General features: G+C 36.9%; 1 protein-coding gene across 3 annotated transcripts in view; it reads right to left on the bottom strand.

Annotated features, from left to right (window-relative positions):
* The window catches only part of LOC124596388 (KICSTOR subunit 2-like), a 69,469-nt gene extending 60,313 nt beyond the window's left edge, over positions 1–9,156 (bottom strand). The window contains exons 1-2 of one of the 3 annotated variants that reach the window (XM_047135510.1): positions 8,975–9,156; positions 5,909–6,055 (exon numbers count right to left, since the gene is read on the bottom strand). In XM_047135510.1, coding sequence (XP_046991466.1) covers positions 5,909–6,055; positions 8,975–9,058 — 231 coding nt within the window. In that variant the 5' untranslated portion in view covers positions 9,059–9,156. Of the gene's footprint in view, positions 1–5,908; positions 6,056–6,986; positions 8,487–8,974 lie in introns of those variants that run through there. The other 2 variants (XM_047135511.1, XM_047135513.1) reach the window with 2 other exon arrangements.
* Positions 9,157–22,133: the final 12,977 nt, after the last annotated feature.

The raw sequence follows: 22,133 nt of genomic DNA, 5'->3' as shown, positions 1-22,133 counted from the left end.
AACATACTCGTGGTGAACTAATCCTTTACAATCAAAGAATACGATTAAGATTGTCTTTATTCTCAAAGGTTGTCGTTCAACTTTTTCCGAGGCTGGTGATCCAGGACTCCGCCATTCAGCACTTTGATGCTTTATGTGAGGGTCATACAGGTGTCACCAAGTTTCATACCCAGAAATAGTCTTTGACAGAAATGTGGGGTCACATCTGGTTCTATCCAGTAGTTCAGAAGAAATTCATCTTTCCTCTTTCTGTTTGTCTGTTAGTGCATGAGGGACTAGTTCTATATTAAGTTTCCCTTTCCTAAATCCTTGTATAAAATCTTATGAGACACATCACAATTCAAATAAAGTTCTTCTGATATCACAAGCACAGCTACTTAATGGTCTTCTAGCAATAACTGCCTTACATGCTCAATGTTTGCACAGGTATGTGTGGTAGATGGGAGACCAGCTCTGGGATCATCTTGCACTGAATCTCTGCCTACAAGAGTCCTTTTGTGCCACTCGAAAACAAGACTTCTTGAAAGTGCTTGCTTAATCATCAGCCACGTTTCACTAGGAGTTTTCCCAAGCTTAACATAGAACTTAACGCTCACTCTCTGCTCACAATCAGCATCCATTGTGTAACCATAATTACCATGCCAGTAATGCACACTGAGTGTTCTTAAGCACAGCCCTGCCATCTAGTGAGTTTGCTAAGGAATTTCAAGGACACACACATACCAGGTAATATAAAAACAATATTTGTTCCTTTTTAGTATTGCAAACTGAGGAATTTTTCTGACAAAGAGAACACTACACAGGTTCCAGATTCTAAACCATTTTCATATGACAATGGGAAGTCCTTAGCAGAATGTAAAGAATGAAAGGAATATAGGTAATTGAGGTGCAGAGTGATTGGTAGGCACATAAGCAGGACTGGTCTTTTGCACCAACTAAGCATATTGTAACTTTGGCAGTCTTCTATGTTGACATAGCAGTTCCCCTGAATAAATGACCACTTCCAAACTGTGTCCAAAAACAGATTTGATCACCCAGAGGCAGAATAAGTTACTCAATACAACATGCTTGGTTTCAATGACTACCTCATGACCCATACAATCTGGACACCCTCCCCCCAATTACCAGCTTATCTGAAATATGTACACGGGAATGGTCTCTACAACATGTCCTTTGAACCCACAATCCTTCTGGTCTCAACCTTTGCTAGCCCATGTCTCACATTCTCCTCCACCATTGCCCAAATGCTGCCCATTTCACTTGTTCTACATTCCCACCCTCCTCCCTTAGCAGCTACCCCCTTCTTCTGTTTTCTTGCCTCTTCTCAGTCCACTCCTATATATACATCACTGTGCACCATAAGTATCTCCTGCTGCCTGCACTATAATGAGCTCACTGGTGTGGTGCCACATTTCTATCTCATGTATTTGCTGCCTTTTCCTCCCAGCTGTCAGTCATCCTTCTCTCCAATCCTCCCTACACCTCCTTTCTCCTCTGATCCACTGCATCCAATAGAACCTCCCTCTCTACATAAGCTGCTATGCTAGTACAACACAGCTCTGAAAAGGACATCATCTGAATGCTTAACAACATTTGCAGTTTTGTTTTATGTGCCTACTGACCAATCAGTGCCTCACTATTTGGCGATTCAACGCCTTTACTCTGCCTAGTATTGAAATCATATTGTAAATGCTAAGTACAATATCCCTTACCGCTCCACTTTAAATAAATAAAATCACTTTCATTGTTCCTTAATTAATTTCACTTTTCTTCATTGACAAAACTCTTGTCTCTTTTGTTCTTCCAGCCCTAATGACTGTTGATTCCTCATTCCATACATTTACCACCTTTCTGATCACATTTTATTTGCTGTGTTACATTCTTGATTCCTTTCTTTCTATAGCCACAATTACATTTTTCACACACACACACACACACACACACACACAGAGAGAGAGAGAGAGAGAGAGAGAGAGAGAGAGAGTTTGTTCCATTCATAGTTCAAAAATAGAACCAGTACAATATGGCACAGTCCCAATCACAATACTGAAGCCACAAAGGAGCAGCTAGTTAAGGATTTGCTAATCACTATCAAGAGAGACAAATCTGTCATTTGGAGTTCTGCTGATGATCATTTCTGGAGGCATCTGGAGACTTGGAAGCTGAATTACACGGTGCTGTCTGAATGAACTTTCTCATAAGTTTTTTGGACAGCTGCATGGTCACAGCACAAGCCATCCATCACATTTTTGCAACCTAAGGTTGTACTCTGTCTAACTGATTTGAAGCTACCATGATACTGAATGCTTGTACAACAATATGAAATTCAGCAGAATATGGAAGTTACTGGGATCAATCTTGAATCATTATAAAAAATGGTGGTTTTCAGTAATTAACAAAAATGTTGCTCAGTCACACAGTTCTTAATGTATGCTCATTTTTCACCTCACAGTGTCATTCTGCCACATAACAGTCCCAAAATCAGTTACAGATTGTTCTTTTGGGAGGTAAAATGTACATCTGAAGAACTTACTTGTTACTTCTTAAAATGTTTTAGATTATTATAACCAAACCTAAATAAAAAGGTCACAAATATACAATTATTAACTGCATATTCAAAAAAGATGTGTTTATAATAAATGTCAACATTTTTTGGTACCAGCAATAAGTGGAAATAATCGCCCAGAATGAGGGCTGTTCAAAAAGTATCCAACATTTTACTAATTTCCAGAGTTCTGGAAGGCATGATGTCTGCAAATATTCTGGTTAACCAAACTATGCAATAAATTACACAGAATCATCAAAGTTGCTGTATTAATTTCTTTTATTGTTTGAGGACGAATTTTGAGCCTAAGCTCATTATCAAATCATCCAATAAGCTATGCAATAACATACATTACAAAAGCTACATGAACTCTCATTAAGCGAATGAAGTTCAGAACCTTAATGCTTTATAATAAATATGTGTGTAACTAAAATGAAAATTCATGTGGCGCTTGTAATGTATGATATTGCATAGTTCATTGTATGATTTGATTCAAATGGCTCTGAGCACTATGGGACTTATGTATGATTTGATAATGCGCTCAGGCTCAAAACTAGTCATCAACTAATAGAGGAAATTAATACAGCAACTTCGACAGTTCTCTGCCATTTATTACATAATTTGGTCATCCTATTTATAAAGTCTATCTTTATTCAGATACAACTATTTGACACTATTCACCTACAAGCACCGCTGGAAAAGCCCTTTGGTACAGTGTGCAGCTGCCCAATCAAATTTTGGATAATGCCTTCGTTTTTCTGAAATCCGGTCGCTTTCAAAGTTTTTTTTCAGTTTAGGGAAAAGCCAGAAGTCACTTGGTGCTAGGTCGGGGGGGAATAGGGAGGTTGAATAACCACATCCATGCTGTGTTTGGACAAAAGACTGTGAATTAATTGGGAACGACGAGTAGGTGCATTATCGTGGTGAAGGTGCCAACCGCCCATTGCTTACAAGTCTGATTGATTGTGTCTCATTGTTTCATGAAGGCATTGCAGAACCTAGTGGTAGCAACTCTTACTGACATTAGTACTTTCTGGAGCGTACTCATTACAAACCCCACCACTGTAGTCAAAAAAGATGGTCAGCACAATTTTCACACTGTTGTGGACCTGCATTGCTTTTTTGGGTCTCAGGGATGATGGGTGTTTCCACTGCAATGACTAGTTCTTTCTTTCTGGGTCAAACCCATAAACCCAGAACTCTTCACCAGTTATCACTGTATTAAGAAACTTGGAATCACTGTTCACAGTATCGAGTTATGTCCTGAGTGATGTCTTGCTCAAAGCTGCTTTTACTCAGTTGTTAGCAACATTAGAATAAATCTTGCAAAGATCCTCCTGAGGACAAAATGTTCCATTAAAATGGAATGAATGGATCCAATACTAATTTTAGCCACATCTGCAAGTACTCCAGTCATGATCTGTCTGTCTGGGTCGACCGAAGCGCCCGATCCCACCCGTCGGCTTTGACCCGTGACGTAAGGCTGTTGTGGTGTGTGATGTCACGGCGGCGTGAGAGTGGCGTGTTTGTATGTGTCGTTTCGATGCGATCGGTGGTGCTCTCTGGTGGTGTGTTAGGTAATGTTTTTGGGTTTAGTTTGCGAGTGTGGCATCGTGTGTGAATTTTGGTAAATTGCTTTTTTTTTATGTCAGGTAGGTATGGATATGACTGACAGGGTCAACAGTTTTTGGTTGTCGGCTATGATGGGGGACAGTGCGTTGTCTCTAATAAAATTTCTTCAATTATTCGGATTTTTGGATGAAGTCGTGAAGTGTTCAGTATTTCGTTAATAAATGAGGCTTACTTAAAGTTCCGGCATCTCGGACCAGGTACGGCTGTATGTAGAGATGTCGTAAGGATAACAGGTCAAGGGAAGTGTTCGATCCCAATGTGTGGCTGTGAATGTTGGTATTGGTATCAGGAAATGTTTTTGAGCTATATAGGTCAAGGGAAGTGTTAGGTCCTAATTTATGGGATCGGGAGGTGCTGTTGAGCTATTTAGGTCAAGGGTAGTGTCCGATTCCAGATGATATTGTGTTTAGTGGTATTTAGGGAGATTTGTAATGTCGGTTTTTTTCGTCGTTTTGCGTGGTTTTGTATGGGGGTGGGTGTCTAAATTTGTTTATATTTTGTTTGTCCCCACCCAAAAACCCCCTGTTTCCCGGCTTGTCCCGTTAGTGTCATTAGTCTTTTTGTGGAACGTGTGTGTGTTTGTTTTTCGATGTATTTTCGCCCTCATAATGTGTACGTAACGACTTTATATGCGCCATATTGGAATCATTGTTTATGGTCGTTTCCGCCATAATTGTGACGTCATCGGTCAAAGCAGACGGGCGGGATCGGACGCTTCTGTATTTCCGTCTGTCTGCATCACCAGAGTCTTTATGTGGTCAATAAGAATTCTTCAGTGGATGTTGAGAGCCTACCTGAATGTGTGCCACTCTTCACTGATTTTTCCCACAACACAAAATCTGACTTAATGTGTTCACTTGTCAACAGTTAGCCAGCAACTGGTTGTTACTGCAATCATGAGAAAAACTAGGCTTGTCCACTGTGTATGCCTATAAACAAAGAGTGTGCATGCACCCCAATGACATTGTTGGTTTCAACAATAAAAAATAAGCTCAGATACTTTTTGAACAGCTCACATAGAACTTTTGGATCAGGTAATGTAGCAGTGTAAAACTGTAAAAAAATTAGATTTCCTTTACAGTTTCTCGATATAGGCAATATTAATAACATTCATTTCAAAATGCACCACCTACAATACTTTCCAATTTTCTTAAACTTTGTCCCGGTTTACACATGTCAAACACTAATGACTTCCTGGGTATTTTTCCAGTAAAGTTAAAAAAAAAAAAAAGTGTGTTTACTTATGTAAAGAGATCTGTACACTGTCGAGCAATGGAAAATCCAGGATAGAGTAATGACAATACTGTAAGAATAGACTCCTTCTCGCCATATAGAGGAGATGTTGAGTTGCATACAGGCACAACAGAATGACTGCTACACATTTGAGCTTTTCAGCCAAATGGCCTTCTTCTAAAGTAGAAAACACACACATATTCATGCAAGCACAACTTGCACATGCATGAGCACTGTCTCTGGCCAACAAATCCAGCCTCAGTGCCCACACACAGTGGTCAGATCCATGTGAGTTGTGCTTGCAAGAACATCCATGTGTGTGTGTCTTCTATTTTAGAAGAAGGCCTTTTGGCTGAAATCTCAAATGTATAGCAGTCTTTCTGTTGTGCTTGTTTGTGACTCAACATCTCTTCTATATGGTGAATAGAGGTCTTTATTAATGATATGTACATTGCATTTTACTTGTCATTAATAGATATTCTTAACAAAAATACTTACATCTTTGCGTAGGAAGCCTTTATTTTTTGTTACAAAAAACCCTAAATCAACATAGGAACGTTCAGCAAGTGCTACCTGAGACAAATGTGTTAGCAGCATTCCCCATGGTCCTGTTAGCCCAAGTCGCGAAATCTCTCGTTCTTTTTCCTGTATCAAAGAATACAAATGGTCGAGGAAAATGCATGAAAAAGAAGACCATAAAGAAATATTGAAAACATGTGAAATTACGAGAACAGATTTATAGTGAATAACAAATCAAAGAAGCAAGAAGTTTCTATTTGCAGAACTATTCCCTTTAAGGGTAATGACAGGGCACAAACAATGTTAACAGCTTAATTACATAAACCGTCATCACGGATATAGGTTGATCATTTCCAATGCTGACGTTACATTACAAATGACATAAATACTATTCCGGTTTATTCCCTGAAGAAACAAGATGTAGGATTGTAAATACCTCATGAAGCCGAGATTACATAAAACAGTTAACTGTGGGAAAATACTAAAATTATATGTAGAAAAGAAAACTCAAAGTTATACAAGAATTACATATATGATCTGTAACTCCACCATACTGTGGCATCCTGGCTTTGTTTTCAAGCTCAGCTACTTTTTTAAACTTTGGAAATGATACTGAAAGTGATAAACTCTTCCTTCATTACTGTCATCGGTGGTTATCAATCCATTTAATACTGTGTCCTATCATTTGGCAATAACTTCTAGTACATGAGAAATCCATACAGGAACATGCCTCAAACAATTATCACTAGAATGTAATATCAATAGACTTTCATAGTGACACATCATGACTTGAAACATGACAGTCCAAGAAATTCTGCAAAATACTACTTTATATTGAAACCAGTGAAAAACTGAAACTAACTAACTATCAAGGTCTACAAAACATGTGTTATCTAATGTGGATCTGTACGTACATTTTTTTTTACAAAATTAGAAAAAAAAAGCTTGCTTTTTTTCCCCCCCCCCCTCATAACATGATTCCTGAGGACAGTGCATGCACTAGAGATAGCCTATTGTCAAGTAACAAATACTAAAATCTTTCAATGGCCTTTTTCACCTTTCCTCATGTTATTCCACAACTGATTTTTTCCACAGCAGAATCTCGGAGTAAGTTGTAATAAAATAATTCACAATATTTCTTTCCATCACTGAACAATTCACTTCCTCATAGGAACTTTGAGAACTCCATAAGTTTTACGGAATTTCGTGAGATATCCCTGACTGTGTCAAACGGGTGTACAAGAGCATGAAAAGTGGCATTCGCTTTGAAGCTGTCCTATCCAACAAGTTAACAGTGCTCTGCATCAGGTGTGGGGGTGCTGCAACGGCTGTTGTTCATCATAGTCATGGACACTATTCCATGAGGTTGTGTCTGAAGGTCTTCTTCTGCACTGATGATGCCATGAGTGTTGCATTCGTAAGACTAACATTACAGCAACAAGTATAGGCATCACATGAGTGTGCTCATGTTAGACTCTGATTATCACAAAACAGGCTACGTGGAGTCAAATTTCTGATTACGGAATACTCCAAACTGAAAGGTGATGTCTAAGGAAGATATACAAATTAGTGTCATTTAGAAAGTGTGGCAGTGATATCAGTGGCAAATCAGTGAGAATCAAGGTAATCTAGCCGCTAGGTAAGAGCTTACCAAAGTCCTAACACATTTGAAAGCTGAGATACATAAGAGACACATCCATCCTGAACTCTGGACGGCACAAATGTTGGATAACAGCAGCAGCCACTGAATGACATACATATACTAGGTTATGTGTATGTCCCCAGGTGACTGTCTCCAACAATATAATATGGCAACAATCTTGCATAGCTCTCATTAGACAGAAAAATAAGAAAAGCCAGCTTCCGAGATGTGGACTTGTCCTGCAAGCATCTTGTCCTCCAGAGTCCAAAACTCCATACACAGTGGAAAGCAATGAGCGGTAGTTGTGTCAACAATCTAAGTTCAAACTGGAAGAGTAGCTAAGCCATGCCCCTGAAATGTAACACTGACTAAAGTGTAAAAAGTTTTGAGATTCGTCTACTACTGCAATTTTACGTAACCTTTTCCAAAATAGCTGTCACAATACATCTACTATTCAACAATAAATACTGAAAAAACTGAATCTACAAACGATACTTGAATAAATCTGTTCTGCATCTAACTGGTTTCAGTTCTGCATAAAATATCAATATTGGGTCAAGGAACATAAATTGAAGCAACATTAAAATGTTATCGAATGAATAAACATAGCGGCACGGTAGTTTAAAAATCTTCAATCGTCACTTATGGGCGATATCACTGGTTTTGGTTGCATCTGACGGAAACTTTACCCATCTGCCTAGTACGACTATTCGTATTTACCACGTGGACGAATCTCTACTTGTACTATTTGGAAGTAATAGGGAAAAAATTTAAGTGCTATTGAAAGTTTATGCTGGTCTGATATTGGTGGCCGGAAAGTACTCTTAAACATGATATTTGTCATCTGGTCTACTACAAATTTTCAATGCTACACCAAACGAATTATAATAATAACACACTTTAGTCTTCTAATCGTATAACTTTCGTTTAAGAGCAAAAGGTCTAAAAGTTTCAAAACAAGAGGATGGGGATGTTATTACGATTAGCGAATGATAATGAAACTGACGAATCTCCGAGATACAGGTTTTCTACGATTTATATTTCTGCCTCTCATAACAATTCTCTATATACATATATGTAAAGTTTTTACGTGTCAACATCACATTCCCAACACTTCAGCACAACAATTCGTACTAAAATGACGCTTTTTGGAGAGATCTTCGATGCAGTGTACCACTGAAACATTGTTTTCTCACAGAAATAATATTTGCAACCCCTAGAATTACAAATTTTTGAACCAAATATTAATAATATTAATAACATTAAATCAGACGAATAGAATAACAAAGCCGAACATATCGTTTTATCACAGGGACCCACAGACGGGGAAAATTTTTTGCGCAAGAAAATCGTCTGATCTGTACGTTTGTTTGCTAGAGTCTTAAAGCGAAGATAATGCCCACCGCTAGCTCCCTGGCCTTTTCAAAATTAAGCTGCGACACATTATTAAAAAAGTCATTTAAGAACTCTTCCTGGTGGTCTGTCATCGCGGAAAAAATATCACACACATGCACATCTACACATCCATAACAATAAACACAACATTGACACTTGGTACAAGTAAACACAATCAGTGAAATTTAGGCACAGATACTCCTCCCCCAGACATAGTCACCTGACAGTTTATGAAGCATTTGGGCGAAACCTATGTATTTTATAATACACATTTCCATCAGCAATACATATTACACAAAATTTTCGCACAACGAATAGAGGCTGACTTCGATATCATATGGTGCCGTTTACTATTATTTATTATCCATATTTAAGCATTAAAAATGCAATCGACATCATCTTTTGTGTTCATACACAATACAAGTAAATCCATATTGTTAAAGATACTTAAGATCATTATTGTCTACACAATTGTCCAACATGCTACACATGAAATGTACAATATATTCACATGTATAAATTTATTATAGATTAAAATATATTGGTATATAAGATCAGCTTTAGGAGAAATTTTGATCTGTAATATTGTATAAAATGCTTTTTTTTCTACAAGCTATTTCTTGTCGCGTTTTTAAATATAGCCTGTGACACATTGTGTGCCTGTACTGGCAACATGTTAATAGTTTTACCCCCTACATATATAAATAACTATCGTGAGTTTGCTTATATCTAGCGATTGGGATGCCGGTCTGCTGTTTTAGGTGTATGTTATATTGATGGACAGATCGACATAGTTTCTGACAGCGTTAGTTTTCTTTTATATATATATTAGAACTTAGAATGAAAAGGGATATAACTGTTGGTATCTTAATTTTTTAAAATGTGATATGGAGAGTCATTTTTTGTGACTCCACAGATGCTTTCTTTTATCAAACGAGAACTTTTTTTGCTTAAGGGAATTCCCCCTTAACAAACAGCATTTGTCAAGCTGATGCAGTAGTTTAATTCTAACACAAAAATTTAGTTTATATATATATATATATATATATATATATATATATATATATATATATATAAAACATACTCACTAATTACAGATTAAGGATATAACTGGCGTGACTCTTCGATATACATTTTCAATCAAGATATATCCGAAGAAGTTTCGAGGAAGCTCAGTCATTGGCACCATCTTTAATGCATAAGCTAAAGAGAATATTTACAGTTTTCAATGATTAATACACAATTCACTGATTTGGAACCATTTACTGGCTGCTCTGAGGCGATCGCTAATTTCCTGCCTCAGTGTTCCTAAGTCTTTCCCAAACGACAAAAGTTGTATTATCTGGTTAGAGTGTGGATTTACACCACATAATACTGGGCACGAAATTTACATGTATTATGAACAACAAGTGAACCCTGTGGAATGCCCTGCGTCATATCCAAGAAATTTGACCTCATATAGTTGAACTGTACAGTCTGTATTCTGTCACTCGGATATTATCTCATCACAGGTAGTTCTGAACCACTAAAAGTATAGTTGTAGAGTTTTTATAGCACATTTACGTGGCTGACTTGAATCAAGTGCCTTGGTGAGATTCAGAAGTATAGTACTTACAGATATCCTCGATTGAAATGAAGATAGCATAAATGAAACAATACTGTCAACTGTGACTACGTATGCTCTCCTGTTGTAATAACTGATAACATTCTTTTTGGTTCTGCAGGTGGATCATGAGTGATCTTGACATAATATTTCCATGGTACGTTTGGGCGCCATCTTCAAGTGAATATGTTTGTGCACGAACTCGCTGGAACTCTCACAAACAGTTCTGGTGACTACGTGCACCAGCATACTCACTTGAAGATTGCAGCCAAGTGGATGGCTGTGGAATTGTGTCAATATGATTCATGATCGCGCTGGAGCCCTGAGAAGAATATTATCAATATTTTCAACAGCTTTTTTTGACTAGAAGCTGGACGTGAAGCTATATTGTGAGTCACTAAGAATGTTCTTCACAGACACATGTTGAGTGATTTGGAACTTAGAGAAATATTCCAGTAGTACTTTCGAAAGGATGGGTACAAGTGAGACTGGGTGGTAATTATTAGTACAAGACTTGTCATCTTTCTTGTGCAGAGAAGCAACAACCATCATTTAACTAAACGTCTCTTCAAGTCTCTTTAAAACTTCTCTCAGAAAGCAAGTCGTGCAGAGATGTCAGTCACTATTTATTTTATGTATTTATTTATTTTCATTTGGTCCAGTAAATCACGTTTATTACATTGTCCATACACATGACATAGGACTAGGCAGGGGTAACACAGTTAATTTATAATTACAATCGTTATTAAGTGAGACTACATGATCAACACAATGCACACAACAGTAACATAAAATAACATAAAGTGACATGCTACACTCTTTGTATGTACGATATAGGGCAAGCAAGGAGGAACACAATTAATTTATCACTATAGTAGTTAATAAGTGAGACTACATGATCTACACAATCAAGATCAATAATAATATAAACTGACATAAAATATAATTATACAATAAACAATATTTAGTTAATTAGGTTAAGTGATTATGACGTTTCAGAAAGAGAGTTGAAGCATCAGTTAAGCAAGAACTGTTCCATCTTTACTTTAAATGTATTTAATGTCAGTAGACATTTTAAATAAGAAGTTATATGGTTATATATCTTGATGAAACATCAAATGCTGTTTTAAAGCGAGTCACTCATTAAAAACATCATAAAAGTGCAGTAATTCTAGAAGACTAATACAAAACCAACAATAGTCTGTAGTGAAGGCAAGAAGTTTCTATAATGACAACTGACAACATTTAAAGATCAATAACGTTAAATAAACACTAATACTTTCACACTCTCCCACAACCTTTTATATATATGATGAAGCAGACACAATACCAACAAGTACCTTTGTCATCTGTAGCCTTGTAAATGGTAACCCTTTGGTCAGAATGTTTGGTGCCTCTCCTCTAGTTGGTGTGTAATCCTCCCTTACCCTCTTCTCAGTAACCGGTTGACAAATGTAATGATACATTCTCTTTATGTTTTTTGATTGTGTATAAAACAGTGATCTATTAATTAATTTGGTAGCATTTTCGTGTTCTGCTTGCAAAATAGGAGCTGAAGGACTCATCCACAGCTATAATTTCTTTCAGAAGTCGATTGAACCATACAAGTGATTTGCAAGATCCACTTGTAGCCACATATTATCTCTCTATCCAAAAATAAGCAAAATGTTACTGTAAGTAACTTTTCTATGCATCTGATCCCCATGAAACTTGAGGAGACTGCCACTTGTTAATATCTTGTGCCTCTATCCCCATCACGATCAGCATCACTCTAAGCTTCAGTGTTACAGTATTCATCCTTCTGAAACCTAATATTATCTGCAATTGTTGATTTATGATTCCCGAATATTCGTTTGAGCAATGCAAAATACATGTGTGTCTGGTCTTATAACTTGTCTTAACTACATCAAAGCCAAACAATTTCCGACTGAAGTTTAGTATTATTAAAAGGAAGAGACTCACCCAGTATCCACGCTAGTTCAATGGATTAAAATAATGGTTTTTAATCTGGCATACCTCATTTTTCTAAAACTCTCTTCCCGTATATAGATTGATTTACTCGAATAAAATTGTCAAATTTCTTGATTTGCAAGCCCAGGAAGTAATCAGTCTTTTCTACAGAGATCTGAAATCATTTACCCAACTGTTGAATAAACTCAGTCGTTGCATCAATAGAGCCCATAGCAAATCCATCAACATTAAACAGCAGTACCGGCTTTTCCCCATAGAACACATGTGGATCTATACAGCTCCCTGTGACCTATATTCAGTAAGATATTTAACAGTACATCCACACTGGCATTTTGAGGCTTCCTTTTAACCATACAGATTCTTCAGTAATTTGCATACACTCCCTTTACCATCATCAAAGCCCTCTGCTGGATAAATGCAGACTTCCTCCTCCAAAATATTATTAGGAAGTGTTGTCCAAAATGCCTTATACACCAATCATGTTGAATTCCAAAACTCAACAGTGCACACATGATCTCAAAATTGTCACAGGGCTAAATGTTTCAATGTAAACTATTCTAAAACGTTGAGCAAAATCATTTAATTTTGTAGCAAAAACGCATCACTTTTTGATTGCAATATTTGTTATAGTTCTGCAAACTACGCACCATATTTTATTTTTCTACAAACCATTCATTTGTTCCTCCATTCCTTTCTTCCATTCTTCAGTATTTTCGAACCGCATTGCTCGTTTATAATTCCTCCTTTGCATACACAGATACATTTTCACCACTGGATGTTAAAACACAATTACCATATTGTTTTTGAACAAGACCTATTATTTGCCACCATTTTTAACTATTTGATTTAATCCTTTATGTTGAGTTTTCTAAACAAAGCATAAGTTACAAGGTTCACCTGGGCAAAATCAAACATTTTCAAAGTATCACTCTGTTCCTTTCTGTCCATTGAATACCTGTACATTAATTCGTCCTGTACCACATGCTTCAATTTGTACATCATTTTTGGCATTATCCACCTCCTTGGAGTTTCAAATGTTTCATATGTAGTGAACCACTCACGTTGATTCGTTTTGCAATGTGTCACAGTACTGTCAATATACCATTCATCACACTACAGTTTGTTTATACATAGAGAAAAAAATCTCGTGTCTCACCATTGTAACTTTCTTCTCGGTTTTTGAACTACCTGCATGGAAACGACTTTTTCATCTTCCCACTGTTCTTAAACTAGTTGACAGTATAGTACAGTCTTCTCTTTTGTCTACACTAGTACATTCATTTGATCAGTGGCCATTTTACTTACATAAAACAAATCAAACTCTTTTCATGGGTGACCTACTTACTATGTGAAAAGCATTTTCTATGTTCATTCTGTTCTTATAATGAGCGTTTTGATATACTTACTTTAGATGTAATTTGATTGCACCATTGTTGCTGTCTGTTATACTTCATTTTCGACATCATTGCTGTAGCAATACTTTATCATCATGATCTGTTATTTTCAGCTCATAATTTGACCACTGTTTTCGTAATGTATTCCATGTTTTCTCTTCAACAGGAAAATTGTACCATGTAACACAAACGTAGTTGAACTTATTGAGCAACATTGGCAAAAACTGTCCACAAAGATCACTGTCATCGATCAGTTCATTATCAAAGGAAGTTGATTTTGTATGACATCAAATTTGGCTAGATGGCCTTCTATACCACCAGCACTTTCTCTGATAATGTCATGAAATTTATATCTAAGTAAATCAGTAAACATCATAAACCTTATCTAGCCTATCACAAATATTCTAGGTGATCTTGCATTCCCCAATAAGAGGTAAAGGCTTTGGGTCAAGTGATAGTATAAGTGGTTTTCTTACATTGGTTGACTGTTCCATCATTGCATTATGAATGAAACACACACAATGCTGAAGTAATATTCTACAGTATTGTAGAATATTGCGCCATTATTGTTTATGTTGCATTCGTAATGCAGTTCCTTGTTCTTGCATTAGCTATTGCCCATTTATCAGGATTGGTTTCGTAATTTTGCCCATATTTTTCTTGCTTGGTCAGCTCACCATTTATGACATCAAAAATTTTGTCACACTCTAAGATGCTTCTTATTATGTTTCCCTAAGTTCCCCAATTTTCTTCGCTAATAAGTTTTTCAATTTACTCTCTTTTCTCGGACATTGTGTCGCCTTTTGCATTTCTATAACTTCGAGTTATCGATGAAATCTGCTGCAACTGTTGCACTTCATGACAACTTTACCAACCACACTCTGCTAACATGTTGATAAAACACAGACACACACACACACACACACACACACACACACACACACACACACACATATATATATATATATATATGTATATATATATATATATTAAACACTGATACTTGCATTATATAACTCAAGTAGTAGATAATCCTGTTTTGCATAAGCTTGTACCCACTGTGTTTGTGGGTAGATTAAGTTTCTGTCTGGCTTCTTATGTGTGTGAATCATAGTTCAGTTTGAGGACTTTTCTTTTTTAAGCTACTACCTTCGTAAAGATTAATATTTCATACATGTACAAACAAGGCAGACGCAAATTTATTCTTTTAAAGGAGGTCTCCACGAATTTAGCTAACCTTATCACTCTAAAAATCTTTTTTCCATATTTTAAAGTTTTTTAAGTTGTGGAGTTGTTCTGTAGATCAGCAGAAAATCAGATAGTGCCCTGGTACAGCGCCATCACTGACGAGCAACTTGCTTTTTTAGTAAGATGATGATATTTGGTTTGTCGGGCACTCAACAGAGCGGTTATCAGCGCCCACACAAATTCCCAGTCTTTACTCAGTCCAGCCTCGCTACTTCTATGAATGATGATTAAATGATGAGGACAACAGAAACACCCAGTCCCCAGATGGAGAAAATCACCAACCCAGCCAGGAATCGAACCCAAGACCCTGTGGTCCAGAGGCAGCAATGCTAGCCACTAGACCACGAGCTGCAGACGTTTTTAGTAAGAATCCTATTGGCTTACATAAGTCTATTTAGTTTTTTATTTAAATTGTTAAGGTACATCTATCACATCATATCCTCCTCAATACATATCCCTGAAAATTCTGTATGACTCAAATTTAAGACATTTTTCCCTTTAATTTTGGAATTAGTTTTTGCAGGATGGAGGTTTTGTGTGACACGAAAGCTAACTACCACAGTTTTTTTTAGATTTTTTGGTTATCCAGTTGGTTCTGGACCAATCTACTAAACTTTTCCTAATTGATGCTACAGTTTCCTGAAGATTTTTCTCACCTTCTGATGTAGTTGGTATGTTAGTGTCATCTGGAAAGAGTATATGGTACTGTCATTTATTTTATTGCCCATTCACTTAAATTCAGGAGAAAAAGTACAGGTGCCAGGACCAGTCCTTGTGGGACGATATACTTGATTTCTTTACTTCTTATTACTGTTAAAACCAGAAATTTTTTGTGTTTCGTTGCCTTTGTATTTTATTTCCATAATATACTGATGATCATTGTGGTATGCTTGGATCCATATTTTGGACTGCCCTGCAGTTACGCAACATCTTCATTTATGAGGTTGAAGGTAATGCTGCCATCAAGAAATGTTCCAGATACGGAACTTCATTTAAAAAATTAAAACTTGCTGATTTGACTTTCCAGCTCTGAACCCATACTGCAAGTTTTTATTAGTATTTCTTTATTCGAGAAGGCTTTTCTGAGGAATATTTTTTCCATAATTTTGTTGAAGCCTGAAAAAACTGAACCTGGCCTACAACCACCAGTTTCGGATTGGGCGCCATTTTTATGCAGTGGTATAAATTTTGCAGTTTTTAGTCTTTCTAGAAATTACCCCTATTGGATTTTGTGTTGATAATCCTGTACCGACTTGATCTATAGCCCTGTAATTGTTGCCACCACACTTCACCAGCCAGCCCATTTTCCTGAGTGGTTCTAGGCGCTTCAGTCTGGAACCACGCGACCGCTACGGTCGCAGGTACGAACCCTGCCTTGGCCATGAATGTGTGTGTTGTCCTTAGGTTAGTTAGGTTTAAGTAGTTCTAAGTTCTAGGGGACTGATGACCTCAGATGTTAAGTCCCATAATGCTCAGAGCCATTTGAACACTTCACCAATTCCTATAATATTTAACTTCAACCCATCCATTTCCCTTTTCAAATTCTCTAACCTACCCACCTACATGATTAAGGGATCTATCATTCCACACTCTGATCTGTGGAATGCCACTTTTGTTTCTATTGATGACGACATTCTCCTGGGTTGTCCCCTCCCAGAGATCTGAATGGGGAACAGTTTTAACTCCGGAATATTTTACACAAGGGGACGCTGTCATCATTTAACTATACAGCCAAGCTGATCACCTTTGGGAAAGTTATGGCTGTAGTTTCCTCTTACTTTCAGCCACATGCAGTACTAACATAGCAAGCTCACATTGGCTATTGTTACAGGGCCAAGTCAGTAAATCATCCAGAGTGCTGCCTTTCTAACTACCGAAAAAGCTGCTGCACTTCTTCAGGAACCACAGGGTAGTCAGGCCTCTCCACAGATAACCCTGGGCTGTGGTTGTATCTACAGTATGGTTACCTGTAACACTGAGACACACCAACCCTCTGCACCTTGACAAGGTCCGTGGTTCGTGGCATTCTGGCCAGAGTGGTAGGAAACAGCAGTCTTATGTGCATGATGTGTGCTAGCTTTTTGTTGCGCCTGTCTGAAACTCAATGCGTCATCTTTACAGTGAGTATCCATCTATCATTTTTCATAATATTTTTCGTAGAACTAATTTTCACACGTGAACACCACGTCTAATCAAAGCTGGCAGTTGATACAATCATTCTGATCCATACAAAGGTTGTGCTGACCAACCCCACATATTAAAATCTATCCTAATGCATGTCTCAAACCTGTGATTTGCACACACTGGTCGCTGATGCTACCCTCATACCACAGATGTCTGCTGTGCTGACTCATGCGACACCTAGATATGTAACATCCAAAACACCATAATGTACGCTGGTGGTTATTACCCATATTTCTGGGTGGCTCATAGAGACTGCTGCAACTTCCCATATTGCTAGTCGCTAAGCAACTTCATTAGTTTATTTAGAACTTGTTTCCAAAATATTTTACCTGCATGTTTTTCCACAATCAGTTTTGAAAGTTAATGTTAGAATTCGTTCCATAATTCAACATATTCGTTGTTTAAAATATACTGCACAGGCCTTCAGTCACAAAGGATGCAGACCAAAGAATGTTGATACGGGAACCATCGGTATAACAGTTGAAAATTGTAGTAGCTGGGTTGGGAAAGTATCAGAGCCTCAAGCGATAATAGAAAGCGCTTATGCTCAAATTGTTAAAGGCACTGAAAGCTGGCTAAAGCCAGAGATAAGCTCAGCTGTAATTTTTGCAAAGAACCTGATGGTCTTCTGAAAGGACAGGCTAAACACAGTTGGCAGTGGAGTGTTTGCTGCTGTTAGAAATAGTTCATCTTGCTGCGAAATTGAAGTAGGTAGTTCCTGTGAGTTAGTATTGGCAGAGGTAACTGTTACCAATCGGAATATAATAATAATTGAATCCTTTTACCAACCTCCCAATTGAGATGATACAATTGATGAAAGGTTCAAAGAAAACTTTAGTTTGATTTCAAACATGTACCCGACTCATACAATTTAATATAGTGGTGACTTTAATTTATCCTTCTTGTGTTGACCAAAATACATGTTTAATTCCAGAGGTACACATAAGACATCATCCAAAGTTGTGTTAAACACATTCTCTGAAAATTATTTCGAGCAGTTAGTTCACAAGACCAAGCGAATAGTAAATGATTGTGAAAACACACTTGACCACTTAGCAATGAATAATCCTGAGTTAATAACAAGTATCAAAACGGATACAAGGATTAGTGAACATGGGTTCTCGTAGCGAGACTGAAGATTGTAATTCTCAAATCCGCCAAAACTAAACGAAAAATATACCTATTCAAAAAAGCACATAAAAATTCAGTTGATGCCTTCCAGAGAGACAATCTCTACTCCTTCCAAATTAACAATATAAGTGTAGATCAGATGTGGCTTGAATTCAAAGAAATCGTGTTGGCAACCAATGAAAGATTTATACCAAATAAATTAACAAATGACAGAGCTGATCCTCTTTGGTACACAACACTGGTTATAACTCTGTTGCAGAAACAACGAAAAAAATATGTCAACTTTAAACAGATGCTAAATCTCCAAGATTGGCGATCTTTTACATAAGTTCGAAATTTAGGATGGACCTCAATGGGAGATGCTTATAATAATTTCCACAACGAAACTTTATCTCTAAACCTGGCAGAAAATCCAGAGAGATTCTGGTCGTATGTGAAGTGTGCTAGTTGCAAGACGTGATGTCAGTGGAGCTACTATTGAAGACAGTGGTGCCAAAGCAGAGATACTAAACACAGCCTTCCCAAGTAGATATCTTGAATTCGAATAAAGAACAGCAGCCAACTCGAGTAACGTAGAAGTAGATATCGGAGTGGTGAAGCAACTTAAATCACTTAACGAATTCGATTAATACTGTATACCAGTTAGGTTACTTTCAGAGTATGCTGATGCAATAGCTCCATACTGGACGATCATTTTCCACAGTTCGCTTGAAGAAAGATCTGTAGATTAGATTAGATTAGATTTACTTTCATTCCAATTTATCCGTAGTGAGGAGGTGCTCCATGATGTAGAAGATGTCAGAAAAACAACAATACATTACACATATTTACAACTCAAACAAATAACCTAATGTACCATTCCACAGGTCCCAAGTGGAATGATCGTCATTTTTTTAATGGACATCATATGAAAGAATCATTTTACAAATACTAATGCACTGAATTTAAAACGAAAAAGTTTTTTTTAGTTATTTATAAGGTAATAAACGTGTAATTCACAATGAACACATTACTGCACTGAAATGATGCAGAAGTTAGAGTGCACTTACACACACACACACACACACACACACATATATATATATATATATATATATATATATATATATATATATATATATATATATACAAATCAATTGGTAGTACTGAGAAATTCATCAATGGAGTAGAAGGAGTTGGCTACCAATAAATCCTTTAGGGTTCTTTTAAATTGAATTGCATTGGTTCTTAAGCTTTTTATGGCTGCTGGCAAGTTATTGAAATTGTGTGTTCCTGAATAATGCACACCTTTTTGTACAAGACTAAGTGAATTTAAATTCTTGTGAAGATTATTCTTATTTCTAGTATTGATTCCATGAATTGAGCTGTGGGTTTGAAAAAGTGATGTATTTTTAATGACAAATTTTATTAAAGAATAAATGTATTGGGAAGCAGTAGTTAGTATCCCTGGTTCCCTAAACAGGCTTCTGCAGGATATTCTTGAGTTCACACCACATATAACTCTTACTGCACATTTTTGTGCCCAGAAAACTTTAGCTTGGCTTGATGAATTACCCCAAAAAATAATCCCATCCGACATTACGGAATGAAAGTAAGAATAGTATGGCAGCTTTTTCATTTTTTATCCCCTATGTCTGACACAATTCGCATTACAAATAGAGATTTGTTAAGACGCTTCAGCAGTTCTGTGGTGTGCTTTTCCCAGTTGAGTTTATTATCAAGCTGTAATCCCAAGAATTTAACACAGTCCACTTTTTCTATCTGCTTGTCATCATATGTTAGGCATATACTCGTGGGACACCCCTTATAAGTTCTGAACAGCATGTAGTGTGTTTTTTCAAAGTTTAGTGATAAGGAATTGGCTAGGAACCTGTGATTAATGTCCACAAATATTTTATTAGCTGATCATTCTAAGACTACACTAGATTTGCTGTTCATTGCAATGTTTGAATCATCAGCAAACAAAACGAACTTGGCATCTGGTAATGTTACTGATATACACAAGAAAAAGTAAGGGCCCTAAAATGGAGCCTTGTGGGACCCTACATGTAATTAGTTCCCCATTGGATGATGCCTGATAGCTTGATACATGTCTCTTTCCTAATAACATCCTTTGTTTCCTGACAAAGATATAAGATTTGAACCATTTTGCAGCATTTCCTGTTACACTATAGTATTCTAATGTACTTAAAAGGATATTGTGATTTACACAGCCTTTGACAGATCACAAAATATACCAGTTGCCTGCAATTTTTTATCTAATTAATTAAGCACATTTTCACTGTAAGTGTAGATACTTATGAAATGTTCGTTAAAAAGTTCTGCAACACTGTACACATCGGTCACCAATGTATCATTTACTCTTAATGCTATTTGTCCCTCTTTATGTCTGGTTCTACCGGTCTCCTTCTTCACTATATTCCATATTGTCTTTATTTTGTTATCTGATATGACTATCTTTTCCTTGTAATATGATTGCTTTGATGTCCATATTACAGTCTTTAATATTTTGCAGTATTTCTTGTAATATGCTGTAGCATCGACATCGGAACTGTATTCTATTGACAGATACAGTTTTCTTTTTGTTTAACAAGATACCCCTATTCCCCGAGTAATCCATGGCTTCTTTGTAGACTTAGCGCTAACCTCGGTAAGTTTTTGGGGAAAACAGTGTTCGAATAAGGTAAGCACATTATTAGCAAAAGTGTTATGTTTTTCATTCCTGCCATGAGCACTGTAAACATCAGTCCAGTGAATGTCTCTGAGGAGTGTCCTAAAATAATCAATTTTTGGCTTATTGAGTACCCTCTTGAGCTCAGATTTAACAGATTTTATATCCTGTTCAGTGTTAACATTTAACAGAACGAACTGAATGTCATGATTTGAGAGGCCATTGACTGTTGGTTTTGTAATATAATTTTGTTCATTGGACTTTATAGGTGTTCTAGGCCAAATTTATGACAGTTCCTGATGAATGTGGCAACTCCTCCAATCTCCATTTCTGATCTACAAAAGTGAGACGCTAACCTAAACCCTGTAACACTTAATAGTTCTATACCAGTGGTCACATGATGTTCAGAGAGGCAGATTATGTCAGCTGGATTTGAAAACTGAAATTCATCTATGCAGATAATTAATTCATTAATTTTATTTCTCAGTCCTCGAATATTTTGATGCAATAAAGATAGCTGACATTCCATATTGACTGAGTAAAAATTGGATAGAGTTAAAACATCTTCTGACTGTTGAAAATTCTTAACAAATGGCTCCTTGTGCTGATGTAATAAGTTAGAATTATGTTTTTTGGTTTCTTTCTGAAACTGAAGGTTTGTCTCAGTCCTAACCTCTCTTAAAATTTGGTTTCTTTCTGTCCTCACTACCCTAGAAAAGCGTCTTTCCTGAACTCTATAACCACTAGTATTTTATCACTCATGACAGTGCCTCCCCCCTTTAAATTTCCTGCTATTTTCCCAGCTAGTTTACCCTTCCCCTTCCTGTTGAGGTGAAGGCCATGCCTAGTATAATCCCACCTATTGAGAGAATCAACAGGAACCACACCAATGTGTGACCCTGCACTCGACATAAGCAACCATTCCATCTCCAAATTAACTCTCTTGACAGAAGAGTTCAAATGAG

Source organism: Schistocerca americana, chromosome 2, assembly GCF_021461395.2.
Source record: "Schistocerca americana isolate TAMUIC-IGC-003095 chromosome 2, iqSchAmer2.1, whole genome shotgun sequence".
NCBI lineage: Eukaryota > Metazoa > Arthropoda > Insecta > Orthoptera > Acrididae > Schistocerca > Schistocerca americana.
The sequence above is the reverse complement of the archived record's forward strand: the minus strand, read 5'-3'. Positions and strand labels throughout refer to the sequence as shown.